The sequence below is a fragment of the Bos grunniens genome, chromosome 1 (assembly GCF_055505025.1).
Source record: "Bos grunniens cultivar Pamir isolate PY7600 chromosome 1, Bosgru_T2T1.0, whole genome shotgun sequence".
NCBI lineage: Eukaryota > Metazoa > Chordata > Mammalia > Artiodactyla > Bovidae > Bos > Bos grunniens.
The window spans coordinates 134,829,388-134,847,241 of record NC_141165.1 but is presented as its reverse complement, the minus strand read 5'-3'; the positions used below and the strand labels follow the sequence as shown (position 1 = coordinate 134,847,241).

The 17,854-nt window shown below is 37.3% G+C and overlaps 1 protein-coding gene across 7 annotated transcripts in view; it reads left to right on the top strand.

The window, feature by feature from the left end:
* Nucleotides 1–17,854, top strand: part of SAMSN1 (SAM domain, SH3 domain and nuclear localization signals 1) — a 179,711-nt gene that overhangs the window by 149,828 nt on the left and 12,029 nt on the right. For all 7 annotated transcript variants that reach the window (XM_086411797.1, XM_086411776.1, XM_086411765.1 and 4 more), the window contains 5 exons: nucleotides 697–846; nucleotides 5,230–5,359; nucleotides 8,019–8,170; nucleotides 13,218–13,421; nucleotides 17,572–17,722. In XM_086411797.1, coding sequence (XP_086267923.1) covers nucleotides 697–846; nucleotides 5,230–5,359; nucleotides 8,019–8,170; nucleotides 13,218–13,421; nucleotides 17,572–17,722 — 787 coding nt within the window. The remainder of the gene's footprint in view (nucleotides 1–696; nucleotides 847–5,229; nucleotides 5,360–8,018; nucleotides 8,171–13,217; nucleotides 13,422–17,571; nucleotides 17,723–17,854) is intronic.

Genomic DNA, 17,854 nt, shown 5'->3' with positions numbered 1-17,854 from the left:
GATGAGAAATCACTGGTTTAACAAAATTCTTAATAGGCAAAAATCAGAAGCAGTCTAAATAGAGATTTGATTAGTATGTGGAATACATAAAGATCTCTGTTCTAATGGCGGGAACAAGTTCATAATTAATGTTACTTGAGAATGTTGGAAATGTGCACGTATTCATAACCTGTAAGATGGAAAAACTGCAGTTTCTCTGTGGATTTAATTAACTCCAAAATTTTAAAAATAACCATTACCATTTCAATTTATAAGAAGCAAGAAGGTATGTTAGTACCTGTTCAGCATGGATAGATGCTGCAGCCTTTCTAAGGCCTCCAAAAAATATCTCTCATCTAAGTAGATATTCACTCATCATGCTTGGCATTTTTTTTCTATTTTGTCCATCTCATAAACAGGAAGGACTAAAGTAATTCTACTATACATCTATTAAAATGTAGCTAAAATTATCTTTAATAATATCAGATGTGAAGCTCATGTTTTTCGATAAAAAGTTTTACTTTCTGAGTCTGTAATACAGGTAACCAGAGCTAGACAATTTTAAAAATATGCATTATTTTCATTTTGTTTGAAATTTTGAACACTGCTACACAGAATGTACAGGAAGCCCACAAATTTGGAATCTTCTAATGATGTTTTCAGATCAATGCTTTTCATTGCTTCATTATTTTGTCTTTTGTAAACAATTATAACTAGGTATGCGAAGGGGAACCCATAAATGAAAGTGGAGAACAAACCAAAACTTCACATAATGGAGCAAGTTTAGGTAAAAAAATGAGAGCTATTTCCTGGACAATGAAGAAAAAAGTGGGCAAAAAGTACATCAAAGCCCTTTCTGAAGAAAAGGTAAGCGTCCTCTGTTAATCATTTGTATTTTTCTATTAATGTATTTCTTAAAATACGGAACAGGTTTTTCTAGATATAGAAGTACTTGGTAGCTTATGAAGGACTTCAATATACTTTTTTCCTTGATAATTTTGCCCAGAAGTTGGGTGGAAGACAGTATTATTGTTCACATTTTAATAGAGGAAACAAGAGGGTCAGAAAAATCCCGCATGTTGTATGTGAGGAACATAGATCATTTATGTTGGAACAAACAGTAATACTTCATTTCTTTTCGTTAGCAAATGATACTCTGTTTTATAGATAGGCTTCATTTTGTTGATCGTTTCATCAGTTGGTGAACATGTGGGTCGCTTTCACTTGGGGGCTATATTAAATACTGCTGCCATGAATGTCTTTGTTCAAGATTGTATGTGGAAAAATTCTTCATTTCTCTTGGTTACATGGTAACTCTGTCTGATACTTTGAGAAGCTGGCAAAGTATCTCCTAAAGAGATTACATCATTTTACAGTCCCACTACCAGTGTGCAAGAGTTCCAATTTCTCCACATGCTTGTCAACACTTGTTACTGTCTGTCTTTTTTATGTTAGTCTTTCATAATGGGTAGGAAGAGAATTATTGTACTTTGATGTGCATTTCCCTGGTGGCTTATGATGTTGAGAAACTTTTCATGTGTTATTGGCCATTTGCATATCTTCTTTTGAAAAATGTTTATTCAAATATTTTACCTGTTTTTTTAATTAGGTTGTCTTTTTATTGTTGACGTTTATGATTTTTAAAACAATATATTATGATACAAATCCTTTATGAGATACGTGATTTGCAATATGATATACTTTCTCCCATTTGTGGATCGTATTTTCACTTTCCCGATGGTGTCGTTTACAGCACATATGATTATAATTTTGAGTAGCCCGATTTATTTTTCCTCTCATCAGTTGTGCTTTTAGTGTTATATCTAAGAAACCATTGCTTGATCTAAGGTTACAAAGATTTACTCCTGTGTTTTCCTCTAAGAGTTTTATACTTGTAGGTATTAAAATTTGGTGTATCGCCCATTAATTTTTCTACATGGTGTGTGGTAGGAGTCCAACTTCATTCATTTGAATGTGGATATTCAGTTATCCCAACGCTTCTTATTGAAAAGGCAATTATTTCCCCACTGTATTGCCTTGGCATCTTTGTTGAAAAATGAACTGATCATAAATATATGGATTTATTTATGGGCTCAGTTCTATTCTGTTGATCTATATGTCTTAGAGCTAGTCTGTTTTTAACCCACTTCAACAGGATTTCTCTCCCCAGTACTCCATTCAAACAATAGAATAGTCACGGTCAGTATTAACCTCTGTGTTGCCAAATCAAATGGTCACCTTTCTTTCTTCTTACATACTTCTCAGCTGTGTCTGATGCAAGTGATGACTTCATTACATATGAAACATTCTCTTTTACGATTTCTTTGGGCATTCTTGTTTTCCTTCTTTCTCGTAGTTTCCTGTCTTGGCTATGCTTTCTTTCCTGTCCTTCTAAATATTGAGTCTTCCTGAGGCTTGTTCCCAGATGCTTTACTCAGTTTAGTCTTTCTAAGTGATCTCATTTTGTCTCATGACTTTGTTTTTCACAATTACATCTCTAGCTATGATCTCTTTGCTTATCTGTTATACAACCAGTTGCTTATTTGATATTATCACTTAGATGCATAATAGATATCTAGAACTTGATATCCCTAAAATGGAATTACTGACTCTCTATGCTGTACAAAGACTTTGTTTCTTGTCCAGTCTTCCAAGTAAAAGCAAAACTGTACTAATGGTAGATGTTGGAAAGAAAGGAAGGGGAACAGAGAGAAAGAAGGAGAAGGAAAGGAAAAAAAGAAGAAAGCCTATCAGTTCAGTTCAGTTCAGTTCAGCCGCTCAGTCGGGTCCGACTCTTTGCGACCCCATGAATCGCAGCACGCCAGGCCTCCCTGTCCATCACCAACTCCCGGAGATCACCCAAAATTCATTCTTTCTCCCACTCTTCATAGCAATTAATCAGCATATCCTTCTAGTTTTAACCCCAAAGCATATCTAAAAACTCTTAACATCTCCATGTAAGTTATTTCTGCTTTAGATTAAGTAAACGACCTCTCTTGCCTAGATTACCTAATTGGTTTCCTTTCTTTCACTCTTTCCTCCATAAAAGCCACTCTCCACATGAAAGCCAGAAAGATATTTGAAAAGTCAAGTTCTGAAATTAAAATTTTACAGTACCAGTTAAAATTTTACAGTACCAGTTAAAATTTTACAGTACCAAAATGCATTCCCTTACTATGATGTGTTCATTACAGTCCTCTGAGAAGTAGACCCCAAGAAAGGAATAGACACACCAAAGACTTACTGGAGAAAATGCCTGTGAAGGATAAAGAAGAGAAAGAAAAAATGAGCTAGAAAATCCTTTAGAATAAAATGCAAGTCTGATAACTATAAAAGGAGACAAAGAAAGAAGAAGGATCATTCAAATCTCACACTTCAGCACTGTTTTAAGAAAGATTTGGCCAGATTGATAGGAAGTCCTCGACCCCAAGGTTTTCATTAAAGAAGCCCCACATCCCACCAGCATGGACTCAAATGGTAGCCCCACTATTTAAGTCATTGGTACATGGCTTCCTTGCGAACACAGTGGTGAATACAGAGGGCCAGTAGTTAGGGATGTCAGTAAAGAAGGGTCCCACAGCAAGAGATCTGAGTATCTGAAGGGTCCAACAGCAAGAGATTTGCATGGTCACTTCAAGTGGCTTCAGAAGTTCCTTCTGATCTGGCTCCAGTCTACTTCTCTGAGCTCATACCCTAATACTCTCCTTGCTCTCACTCAGCTCCAGCTATACTGGCCTTGTTGTTTTCCTCTGCATGTGTGCATGTCCAGTTGCTTCAGTCATGTCTGACTCCGCAACCCCGTGGACTGTAGCCTACCTGGCTCCATTGTCCATGGGATTTTCCAGGCAAGAATACTGGAATGGGTTGCCATTTCCTCCTCCAGCGGATCTTCCTGACCAGGAGATGAAACTGTCTGCCTGCACCTCCTGCTTTGCATGTGGATTCTTTACCTGCTAGCCCCCTGGAAAATGCTTTCCTCTGCATAACTCAAGTTAATTCTTTGTTTAGCTATTTTGTTCCTGCTATTTCTTTTGAGTGGGATACTATCTCCAAATCTTCATATAAGTCACATCGTCTTATCATTCAGATCAATAATGCTGACTCTGTTAGCATTTGGAGGAGGTCTTTGGTGGTCCCTCTAAATCAGTCAACCTTCCTCCAAACCTAATCTGAATACCTAAACCTTTCACTTCATCCCGTTTTATTTCCTTCATAGCACTTATTCTCTGAAATTGTCTTGTTCATTTTGTTTACACAAACCTCCCCAAAGAGTACACATGCACACACATGCATGCACACACACGCACACAGCCTAAGAATGTACCTAAAATGTACCTTATTAAAGGTAGGACCCTGAATCTTGTTTACCATGGTATCCTCAGTTCCCCCAAACAATGCCAGTTGCTTAGAAGATGTTCTACAGGCTTGTACTGAATGATTGAACAAATGAATAAAGGAATGGATAAAAGCAGAGAATCAAACTAAGCATATATCATATGTTTATTCTGAAGTTTTATCAATGTTTAGAAATGCTAAAAAATGAGGAATATTGAATTATATTTTAATGAGCATTAAGAAATTCATAGGTTTTGTTGAAACTATCTAAATATGGAAAACATTTGAGGTGTTTTCAAGCAGATGTAATTTCTTTTGAGATTGTCTGTCTTTCCTAATTTTATGCAAGATTTGCTTTTCACTTGACTAGGTGGCAAGCACCGTATGAGATTTGTAAAGCTTCTTAGATAAGCTTTGCTTTAGAATTGCAAAGTGTGCATGTTTTATTCATATCTAGTGATCTGGTAGGGTGCAAATAAGTGACATGAAGCAACTACGCAGAGTTTAAACTTGTAATATCAGATCTCAAAGGATTAGTAATGGTGGTAAACAGATGATAAGAAGAACAGGAAGAAACAAAAGCACTTTAACAGATAAAGCATAAATGTTAATAAACCTAACATTTCTGATTAAATAGTCTTGGTATGATATTCATTCTAATTACAAAAATAAACTGGATAATTTCAGTTAAATTCCAAAATGTGGACTGTTTCAGCTAAAGAATTTTTCCAAGAATACCAAAAAACGTTTTGCTAGAAATTGAGCTAAGGATTAATGACACTCATATTTGATGCTGATGTATTCCTAAGTATTTTGTTGCTAAAGTATTGTCTTGTTTGCTAAATCAATGCACACAGTGAAAGTCTCCAAGGAAATCAGTTCTTTGCGCTTAACTTCTGATATGATTTTCTGAAGGATGAGGAAGATGGAGAGGATACCCTCCCATACCGGAACAGTGACCCCACGCTTGGAACCCACATTGAGAAGATCTCCCTCAAAACCAGTGACTCCTTGGACAGTCTCTACAGTGGGCAGAGCTCATCAAGTAAGGCTATAGAAAAGTGACAAGATGGGAGATCTGGGCTGAGTAACTAAAAACAACGAATTGATTTCTCTCAGGCTTGTGAAAATAGCAACAAGCTTCCAGCTATTTGATTAGCATGTTGAATCTATGGAATTGCTATTATTTAAAATAATACATAGTATATTAGGATTACGGAATACTTTGAAAATTTTAGCACTGTGGTCAGCAGGGCTCTTAGGATAGGCCTTAAAAAGATCACATTGGGTGATTAAATCTGAATCCTACAATATAGTATGCTGGAGAGAACTAGCATTATTTTGAATCCAGATTTTTTAAAGTAATTGAAATATTCAGAAAACCAAAATCCTGTTCTCTGCCTTTTTTCCTTCCCTTTCTCCATACCCCACTTACTCCTTCCTTTCCTCTTCTCTTCCTTTCTTTCTCCCTTCTATCTTACTACCTCTCCCTTCTTCCCTGTCTTTCTTTCTTTTTCTTTTATTTTTTCCCATTTTTTATTTATTTCTTCCCTATCCTTCCCCTCTCACTATTTCCTTCCTTTCCTTTTTTTTGTCTGGAATATTCTGAAAAGAACAGGACATTTGCATCAATTCTAGGTATCCATCCAGCATTAGGGAGTAAAAAGTGAAGTGGTATATAAATACTAAATAGTAGGAATATCACCAATTAGGTAGGGCTTCCCAGGTGGTGCTAGTGGTAAAGAACCCACCTGCCAATGCAGGAGACATAAGAGACGCAGGTTTGATCTCTGGTTGGGAAGATCCCCCTGGAGGAGGAAATGGCAACCCATTCCAGTATTCTTGCCTGGAGAATCCCAAGGACAGAGGGCCCTGGGGGGCTATCATTCATAGGGTTCCTAAGAGTGATACACAAACGAGAGACTGAGCACATATCAATTAGGTGACAAAAAAGAATCAGCATGTGTTCAATAAGAATTTTCTAAAAAAATATCATTTTAACAAAGAAGTCACTCAGGCTTCAGTCATATGTCCTGCTACAATATTTTAATGAAACTATTGATACTACAGGATGCCTTGTAAATTTTTTATATGTATACTGTTTTATATCTTTTGAATCTTTTCAGGGCTTTTAAATGGTTTTTTGCAAAGTTTATTTTCCATTCCATTCTAAATCAGCTGCTTCTGTTATTTGAAGATGGATCACAAAGACCAGATGTTGAAAATATCCTGAATTTTATTCCTGCTTGCCTATTGGCTGTAGAATAGCTATTTTGTGAAGTAAAAGCTAATACAGAAACATTTGAAGGGTATATTTTGAATGTGTGAAATTCAGATATCATTAGTATTCATTTCTGCTGGAAGTTTTAAAATTCAAAATTGTGGGTGCCAAATGTGGGTAGAATTTTATTAACTTTAATATACCATGAAAAGCCAGGGCCTGAAGTAGTCATGGACGAGAGGATAAGGGAAATGGGAGTCCACTTAGCCATTATCAAACAGAGGTTAATATCTGTGACTAGATGCAACTCACTTTTTTTTTTACACCAGTCCATATAAAAAATGAGGGCTTCCCTGGTGGCTCGGACAGTAAAGAATCTGCCTGCAATGCAGGGACCTGGGTTTGATCCCTGGGTTGGAAAGATCCCCTGGAGGAGGGAATGGCAACCCACTCCAGTATTCTTGTCTGGGGAATTCCATGGGCAGAGGAGCCTGGCAGGCTATAGTCCATGGGGTTGCCAAGAGTCAGACACGACTGAGCGACTTTCATTATATAAAAAATGAAGCATCCCTAGGGATCTTTATCTTATTTCTACACGTATTTGAATGAATGGTAGAGATACTGGGCCTGCTCCCTCATGAAACAGAGCACCAAAGGACCGCACCAAAGGAAAAAGAGAGGTGACGACTGAGAGTGGTAGGAGACTCAGAGTAACCGCCCCTGTGAACCATTCTTGCCCCTAGGCAGCAAATACGAAATCTATTTTTTTTCCCCCCTTGAGGTTCCAGATCAGAAAGGAAGAGGACCAGAGAACAAGGTTTTGGAGCCGTTTTAATAGCCCAGTTTAGAACAGGTTTGAACCATTTAGGAGTATAGATATTATAACACACTTTCTCTTTCCCTGTCATTCACACTACAAGCAAAAATGCTACCTTTTATACATAGAGGTGTTGTCTCAGAATGGCTTTTGGTACACAGGAGGAAGTCTGAAACACCATTTTTGCTACATCATAGTAAGTTGTAGGAAAATTTGTGGCTTATGCTTTGACCATTCCTGATCAACAGCACACAAAAATCAAACTGTTATTATAGGCTTCTGTCTTTGTTTACATGTACAAAATTCATTATCTGCCTTGTACAGGGCATTAGGGCTATATACTTCCTGCGTCTTTGGCAAGTAGCCAATGCTCAAAGCAATGTGCTACTGGATCAGATCAGAGAGGCCGAAGTAAGAGAGTGCTTGAATTGGTGGTTGAGGAAAGAAGGATCAGGTTGACTGAATAAAGATCAGAAATGGCTCAGGACAGAAGTCACTGATGGAGAAGGACTGGGAGCAAAAATAAGCAGTCAGTCACTTAGAACCCCCGCAGGAGGCTGGCATCCAATTGTTCAGCATTGTTTCTGCTTAGTTATGTCCAGGTGACGGTTCAGAATGTTATGAACCTTCAATGAGAACTGTAAATGTCTGCTTTGCTTTCATCAGGTGGAATAACAAGTTGTTCAGATGGTACAAGTAACCGGGACAGCTTTCGACTTGATGATGACAGCCCCTACTCTGGACCATTCTGTGGCCGTGCCCGAGTACACACCGATTTCACACCAAGCCCCTATGACACTGATTCCCTCAAAATCAAGGTGTGTGCATTCTGTATGGTTTGTCTATGGCTGGGTGTATGATCTCTTTCAGGAAGTACAAGTATGGGGAACTAGGGATGAGTGTATCTTCCCAAGAGGAGAAATGAGGACTGGTTTACTGTGGCAGGAATTCAAACAACACACAAGAGGTAAGGTAGGGCGATCCGTCTTTCGAGGCTATTCACAAAAGTTGTGTTTTGTAGATAATGCAGGATCATAGCCTTTTTTAATTAATTCATTTTTTATTGAAGGATAATTGCTTTATAGGACACTCGATGACATGAATCAAAGCAAGATCCTCTATGACCCACCTCCTAGAATCATAGCCTTTTAAGGGAGAAGGAACTGTCTACATTTTTTCTGACTACCAAAAGCCTCACAAGTTATTAGAAGTGCCTAGTTGTACTTGATACTTGTTGGAGTAAAAATAATGAACCCAAGGAGACAGAAAGAAAATGGAAATATCAGGCAGAGTCAAGGAGAGTAAAGGCCTTAGGAGCCAGAGTTGGTCAGGCAATTTCAATACTTGAGTCAGTACTTGCAAATGCCACGAGTAACTGGACAATTTTCTCTCAATGATATTTCCTTCTGAATTCCCTTTTCTTCACTGTTGCCTTCTCTATTCATTTTCTTTTGCTGTAAGGGCTTCAAACAACACAAATATATTATTATTTCACAGTTCTGTAGGTCTTACATGTGGGCTCAATTGGGTGGTCTTTTTAAGGTCTCACTGGGCTGAAATCAAGGTGTCAGCTGAAGCTGTGATCTTATCTGAGACTCAGGGTCCATTTTCATGCTCACCAGCTGTTGGCATAATTCAGTTCTTATTGCGTATAGCACTGAGTTTTCTGCTTTCCTAAGGTATATTAACTGGGAGCCATTCTCAGTCCCCTGAGGTTGCCAGCCATGATTTTCTTTAACATGGCAGTTCACTCCTTCAATAGCTATAGCAGAAAAGCTCACCCATGCTTCAAATCTATTTTAAGAGGTCCTACCTGATTAAGTCAGAAGTACCCAGATAACTTCTTTTTAATTCCCAAATTAATAAATTTTGGGTATTAATTATGTATGCATAGCCCCTCCTGTTATATAACATAATCACAGGTTTGAAATTCATCATGTTCATACTTTTGTTTATACTCAAGAGGAGGAGGTGTTACAATAGTACAAACAGAGGAAGATTTAGTGGTAAAATACTTTATAGATGTTAGATTATTCATTTTAGTGACACAAAGTCGCTATAGCTAAAGAGTAGAAATTATTAATTTTCTATACTGTCAGTACTGTCAAATAGCTGTGAAAAGAAGGGAAGCGAAAGCAAAGGAGAAAAGGACAGACATACCCATTTGAATGCAGAGTTTTAAAGAATAGCAACGAGAGATAAGAAAGCCTTCCTAAGCGATCAATGCAAAGAAATAGAGGAAAACAATAGAATGGGAAAGACTAGAGATCTCTTCAAGAAAATTAGAGATACCAAGGGAACATTTCATGAGAAGATGGGCTCAATAAAGGACAGAAATGGTATGGACCTAACAGAAGCAGAGGCTATTAAGAAGAGGTGGCAAGAATACACAGAAGAACTGTACAAAAAAGATCTTCATGACCCAGATAATCACAATGGTGTGATCACTCACCTAGAACCAGACATCCTGGAATGTGAAGTCAAGTGGACTTTAGGAAGCATCTATATGAACAAAGCTAGTGGAGATGATGGAATTCCAGTTGAGCTATTTCAAATCCTGAAAGATGATGCTGTGAAAGTGCTGCACTCAATATGCCAGCACATTTGGAAAACTCAGCAGTGGCCACAGGACTGGAAAAGGTCAGTTTTCATTCCAATCCCAAAGAAAGGCAATGCCAAAGAATGCTCAAACTACCACACAGTTGCACTCATCTCACATGCTAGTAAAGTAATGCTCAAAATTCTCCAAGCCAGGCTTCAGTAATACGTGAACCATGAACTTCCAGATGTTCAAGCTGGTTTTAGAAAAGGCAGAGGAACCAGAGATCAAATTGCCAACATCCGCTGGATCATAGAAAAAGCAAGAGAGTTCCAGAAAAATATCTATTTCTGCTTTATTGACTATGCCAAAGCCTTTGACTGTGTGGATTACAATAAACTGTGGAAAATTCTGAAAGAGATGGGAATACCAGACCACCTAACCTGCCTCCTGAGAAATCTGTATGCAGGTCAGGAAGCAACAGTTAGAACTGGACATGGAACAACAGACTGGTTCCAAGTAGGAAAAGGAGTATGTCAAAGCTGTATGTCACCCTACATATTTAACTTATATGCAGAGTACATCATGACAAACGCTGGGCTGGAGGAAGCACAAGCTGGAATCAAGATTGCTGGGAGAGACATCAATAACCTCAGATATGCAGATGACACCACATTTATGGCAGAAAGTGAAAAAGAACTAAAGAGCCTCTTGATGAAAGGGAAAGAGGAGAGTGAAAAAGTTGGCTTAAAGCTCAACATTCAGAAAATGCAGATCATGGCATCTGGTCCCATCACTTCATAGGAAATAGATGGGGAAAAAGTGAAAACAGTGTCAGACTTAATTTTGGGGGGCTCCAAAATCACTGCAGATGGTGATTGCAGCCATGAAATTAAAAGACGCTTACTCCTTGGAAGAAAAGTTATGACCAACCTAGATAGCATATTAAAAAAGCAGAGACATTACTTTGCCAACAAAGGTCCATCTAGTCAAGGCTATGGTTTTTCCAGTGGTCATGTACGGATGTGAGATTTGGTTTATAAAGAAAGCTGAGCACCGAAGAATTGATGCTTTTGAACTGTGGTGTTGGAGAAGGCCTTGAGAGTCCCTTGGACTGCAAGGAGATCCAACCAGTCCATCCTAAATGAATTCAGTCCTGGGTGTTCATTGGAAGGACTGATGTTGAAGCTGAAACTCCCATACTTTGGCTACCTGGTGCAAAGAGCTGACTCATTTGAAAAGACCCTGATGGTGGGAAAGATTGAGGGCAGGAGGAGAAGGGGATGACAGAAGATGAGATGGTTGGATGGCATCACTGACTCAATGGACATGGGTTTGGGTGGACTCCAGGAGTTGGTGATGGACAGGGAGGCCTGGCGTGTCGTGGTTCATGTGGTCACAAAGATTCGGACACAAGTGAGCGACTGAACTCAACTGATACTGTCAATACCAAACCAATGTTAACCATAAATATTATAAACTATGAAGTGTTAATATTATTATTGCACATTCAAGGCACTCAGCTCTTCTCTTTATCCCTTTTAAGATATCAAATCAGAATAACCTCAACTGGAGAATGAGGAAAACATTTCTTTCCACAGTTAGCTCCTTACTTGTTTCTATGAAATGATTTGAAGTCTAAGTCCAAGTCTTGGGGAAAGGAGGATTATAGCCAAGTAACCATTGTGGAGGGAGGGCAGTAGAAGGGAATACATTGAAAACATTTTGATTCAGGATAGATTTCATATTTCCCTATAATGCCATGCAGCGTACTACCCCTAGCGCTGCTTAAGGGGATGTTTGTGGAGCTCTTGTAGGACACAATAAAAATTCCACAGACACCACAGGGTAATGGATACTATTGTCTTCAGCCAGGGTCTTATCCGAAATGAAGTTGGATTTTTGCCTGTAGCCTGTGGGCTTACCTGTAATGTATTTTTACAAGTTTAAAGGATAATAAGAAGGGTGCAGCATAAGACTATAATACTTTGAGATAACCCCCTAGAGCTTCTGGGGATTTTCTAGGTCTGCTTACCTGATGTCTAGCCTAGGATTTGATTCCCTATAGTTAATGGCAGGAAAAACTAGATGAGCAACTCATAGGATCAGAATGTCAAATTGTCAATAAATTGGAAAGACCTGATCTTTTAATCACATTGGTTTCTACTTTTACAAATACAATTTGTGTATTAGATGGAAGAATGCACACTCAAGAGCAGCAGAAAAAAAATATTTTTAGTAGCAGATTTAATGCTTTGTTTGACGGTAGACCTCTAAAATGGCAAAAATGTCAGAATCTATAATGTAATCTCTAAGGTAGACAGCTAACAGTCTTAAAGGAGTAATTATGACTCTTAAATGTAGACACTGTATTTACATAGAAATCAACTTTCCTTACCCAAAAAAAAATACCCCTGTGAAGTTTTTTGTGCTTAAGAATTACTCCTGCAGTCTTAGTCTTAGAGGTGAATAAAGAGACAGACCAATTATTCTATCAGTCCCAATGCATTCCATTCATATTTTAAACTATTGCTGTGAAACTCAATCTAAGTATTAATTAAATAACTACTAGTTGATTAAGTATTAATTAATCTAGAATAAATAGCATAATTTATCCTTAGTACATATATAATTTTGTTACATATTTTATATGTACAAAGTTCTGAACATTTTCATTATTTTAGATGGATGCAATACTTTAGATAGATTCATTTCACAAAGTATATGAATTTTTCTGATGAATTAGAAGCATAGACAGAGCCATAGACTTCTCTCTCTTCCCCTTCCCAACTTGGGAGCCCCTCCAGGGATGATGCTGCATGTATATTGTTTTTACAGGATAAATAAAAAGAGCATCATTTTTTAATTCAAATAACTTAGGCTTGAGTTCTGGTGCTGTGAGTTCCTGAAAAATTAATGCTTGCATTTCTCTTTCCATAATATTTAGAGTAATAATTATACCTAGCATATAGGTTGAAGAGATGTATTATGGACATAAAAGAGCTTAATGTATGCAAAATGTTTTGTAAACTACAGGATGCTCTACAAATGTAAGCTGATAAATTGATATAATTCCAAAAACATAAACACATCATCAAATACAGTTAGGAGTTTTTCTCAAGCATGTTGGTGTTTTCTTCAACATTACTAGCAAATAGCTTCCTTAAACTTTTAAAAGAAATTTCTTCTTAGATTTATTTCTAACTCTAGATCTCTTCAATGGTATGCCCTCATTCTAATTTTCAATGATTCCAGTTTTTTTTTTCCTACCAATTGTCATAGCATCAGAGTTCTCTGAAATCTAACTTATATTTCTTTGTCTTTAGAAAGGAGATATCATAGACATTATCTGCAAAACGCCAATGGGGATGTGGACAGGAATGTTGAACAATAAGGTGGGAAACTTCAAATTCATTTATGTGGATGTCATATCAGAAGAAGCAGCCCCCAAGAAAATGAAGACACAAAGAAGGAGTGGAGTGGAAAAGCCTGAGACTCTACAGGAGTTCTTAGAGAGGATTCACCTTCAGGTTAGCAAACCCATGGCCTGTTTGATTTTGATGGCATACAGATGCAATAACTGAGAAGAATGGATCAGTGTTTGTATTGCTAAAAAAAAAAAAAAAAATACATGATTTACAGCAAGGGAAAATCTGTTTTCCAAGGATAGCTCTTATTTACCCATAACCACTTCTTTATGCATGGACAGGTCTTGATATAACATCACTTAGACTAAATTCTAATGATATTTAGCATTCACAGTAGAAATTGGGCTTCCCCAATGGCTCAGCTTATAAATAATCTGCCTGCAATGCAGGAGATGCTATAAGACACAGGAGACTCCTGTTCGACCCCTGGGTCACGAAGATCCCCTGTAGCAACCCACTCCAGTACTCTGGCCTGAAAAATCCCATGCAATGAGAAGCCCGGCAGGGTATAGTCCAAAGGGTCGCAAATAGCCGAACATAACTGAGCAATTAAACATGCATGTCGCACCTAGAAATTAGAACAAGAAAGTGCAGTGGAAAGTGAAATACACTTGGGGGAATAAAAGACTCAGAGAAAACATGGTAATGAGAATGATAAAGAGAATATAAAGAGTGAAGGTAAAAATTCAAAGAATTGAAAGGAAGAATGATAAGAAAATATATTTCCTACAGAGCAGAGATCAAAAACAACTCAACAGAAGGTAACCCAATTTGTTTTTTTTTTTTTTCTTTTTACTTTATTTTATTTTATTTATTTTTTATTTTTTTATTTTTATTTTTTAAACTTTACATAATTGTATTAGTTTTGCCAAATATCATAATGGATCCGCCACAGGTATACATGTGTTCCCCATCCCGAACCCTCCTCCCTCCTCCCTCCCCATACCATCCCTCTGGGCCGTCCAGTGCACCAGCCCCAAGCATCCAGCATCGTGCATCGAACCTGGACTGGCAACTCGTTTCCTACATGATATTTTACACGTTTCAATGCCATTCTCCCAAATCTTCCCACCCTCTCCCTCTCCCACAGAGTCCATAAGACTGTTCTATACATCAGTGTCTCTTTTGCTGTCTCGTATACAGAGTTATTATTACCATCTTTCTAAATTCCATATATATGCGTTAGTATACTGTATTTATGTTTTTCCTTCTGGCTTACTTCACTCTGTATAATAGGCTCCAGTTTCATCCACCTCATTAGAACTGATTCAAATGTATTCTTTTTAATGGCTGAGTAATACTCCATTGTGTATATGTACCACGGCTTTCTTATCCATTCATCTGCTGATGGACATCTAGGTTGCTTCCATGTCCTGGCTATTATAAACAGTGCTGCGATGAACATTGGGGTACATGTGTCTCTTTCCCTTCTGGTTTCCTCAGTGTGTATGCCCAGCAGTGGGATTGCTGGATCATAAGGCAGTTCTATTTCCAGTTTTTTAAGGAATCTCCACACTGTTCTCCATAGTGGCTGTACTAGGTTGCATTCCCACCAACAGTGTAAGAGGGTTCCCTTTTCTCCACACCCTCTCCAGCATTTATTATTTGTAGACTTTTGGATCGCAGCCATTCTGACTGGTGTGAAATGGTACCTCATAGTGGTTTTGATTTGCATTTCTCTGATAATGAGTGATGTTGAGCATCTTTTCATGTGTTTGTTAGCCATCTGTATGTCTTCTTTGGAGAAATGTCTATTTAGTTCTTTGGCCCATTTTTTGATTGGGTCGTTTATTTTTCTGGAGTTGAGCTGTAGGAGTTGCTTGTATATTTTTGAGATTAGTTGTTTGTCGGTTGCTTCATTTGCTATTATTTTCTCCCATTCCGAAGGCTGTCTTTTCACCTTGCTAATAGTTTCCTTTGATGTGCAGAAGCTTTTAAGGTTAATTAGGTCCCATTTGTTTATTTTTGCTTTTATTTCCAATATTCTGGGAGGTGGGTCATAGAGGATCCTGCTGTGATGTATGTCGGAGAGTGTTTTGCCTATATTCTCCTCTAGGAGTTTTATAGTTTCTGGTCTTATGTTTAGATCTTTAATCCATTTTGAGTTTATTTTTGTGTATGGTGTTAGAAAGTGGTCCAGTTTCATTCTTTTACAAGTGGTTGACCAGATTTCCCAGCACCACTTGTTAAAGAGATTGTCTTTAATCCATTGTATATTCTTGCCTCCTTTGTCAAAGATAAGGTGTCCATATGTGCGTGGATTTATCAGAATCCAGCAACACATTAAAAAGATCATACACCATGATCAAGTGGGCTTTATCCCAGGGATGCAAGGATTCTTCAATACCCAATTTGTTTTTAAAGAAATTTGTTAGAAAACAATGATCATTAAGCCCCCATAATGATTGTGTTAGGGAGACTGTTGTCTATATTTATAATCCAGTTATTTTCTTGTTATATTAGAGAAATTTTTATGAAGTATTTCTATGTTGTTAAATGGCATGTACATCCACTATGCCTAATCTCACTAAATTTACCGTTTTGCAATCTACTTCTAAAAATAACACAGCAGTATTTTGACAGTTTTCAAAATTCATCGTCAAGAAAATAACCAATTAATCTTTCCTTAACTGTTTTTCCTGAATTACCTAGTTGTATTCCTATCTGTAGACACACTACATAGACATTTCAATATTACTATTCAGTTCAGTTCAGTTCAGTCGCTCAGTCGTGTCCGACTCTTTGCGACCCCATGAACCGCAACATGCCAGGCCTCCCTGTCCATCACCAACTCCCGGAGTTCACTCAGACTCACGTCCATCAAGTCAGTGATGCCATCCAGCCATCTCATCCTCTGTCGTCCCCTTCTCCTCTTGCCCCCAGTCCCTCCCAGCATCAGAGTCTTTTCCAATGAGTCAACTCTTCGCATGAGGTGGCCAAAGTACTGCAGTTTCAGCTTTAGCATTGTTCCTTCCAAAGAAATCCCAGGGCTGATCTCCTTTAGAATGGACTGGTTGGATCTCCATGCAGTCCAAGAGACTCTCAAGAGTCTTCTCCAACACCACAGTTCAAAAGCAGATTGGTACCCTCCAAATGATATTACTCTTTGGAGGAGGCACATGTTTGAATCCTACTTCAGCTACTTGTTTGTTCTGTGACCTATGAAAAAACCAAGGTCAGAGAACGTGAAACTTACTCAAGAACTCTCAGTTAGTTACATCAGACTGGGATTTTTTTTTTTTTTTCCTGTTCTGATTCTGTGATCCTTCTAGGATACATTATTTTAAAACAGAATTGCTACTCTTTCTTTCCTTTTTCTAAATAAATAAAGGGCTAGTAATAAGTTCTTTCTGATTACTTAAAACTTTTATATCCTCTTATTCAATTTTAGTAACTAAAATAAGGATACTGGATTAATGATCAAGTAAAATGGGAAGAATATTTGAGGAAGTTGAAAAGCATTTAAATTCACTTTGCATTTTTATTTTGTTACAGAGAACAGAGGTTACATAAATAACATACAGACTTTGAAATCAGAAGCTTATGAATTTTAAACTAATATATATTAATGCAAATGATGGACAAAATATACATGCTAAGAAAAGGAAACAATACTTTTCCCTACCACAGTGTTCTAATGCTTAATAAAAGCTTTTAATTAAATAGAAAGTCTGGAACGCCCTAGGTTTATAAAATACCTTTCAACCAAAATGTTAGGTATACTTATATAAATTGTGTCTGTTTCAAATGCCTTTTTTGACCTGCCCCAAGAAGTTAATGAGGGTAGATAATTTTGCGATCAAGCAAACAGGAAGAGATACAGTCCAGAAATATTATTATAATATACTCTATGAGAGGCATTTTATTGATAGACTTAAAAAAAAAAAAAAAAACAACACTAGCTTTGTCAATTTTGCTATTTGAGAAGTGAAAATGTGCCAGATGGGATAAGTGATCCAGCTATTTAATTGATCCATGATTTAGCATTGCATTGCTTAAGGTAATCATTTCTTCTTTACATTTGTCCTTCCAGAAGGTGAGAAATGTACAACGTGCTTTTTAAAGGTCCTGTGTTCATCTGTAGAAACCTAGTACAAGTAAAACAAAATTAAGCAAAAGTTCTGTTGGCATCTTTTGGTTCCAATGCATTGTTTCCATGCATTTCTATACTTTTTAAAAATCTAAAAATAACTAAAAGTAAAATGTTTGCTCAGAGTAGTTTATATTGTACAAAGTTTTTTCTTCCCCACAGGAATATACTTCAACACTTTTGCTCAATGGTTACGAGACCCTAGAAGATTTAAAGGATATAAAAGAGAGTCATCTCATTGAATTAAACATTAAAAACCCAGAAGACAGGATGAGGTTACTATCAGCTGCTGAAAATCTCCTTGATGAAGAAAGTAAGTATGTGTAGCTACTCTTTTCCCTCACTGAGAATCAAAGGTTAATGTAAATAGTAAAATAATTAAAAACAAATTCCCAGTTTTATTTACTGAGAATCACATAAAGCATTCTTTCCAATAAAAAAAAGT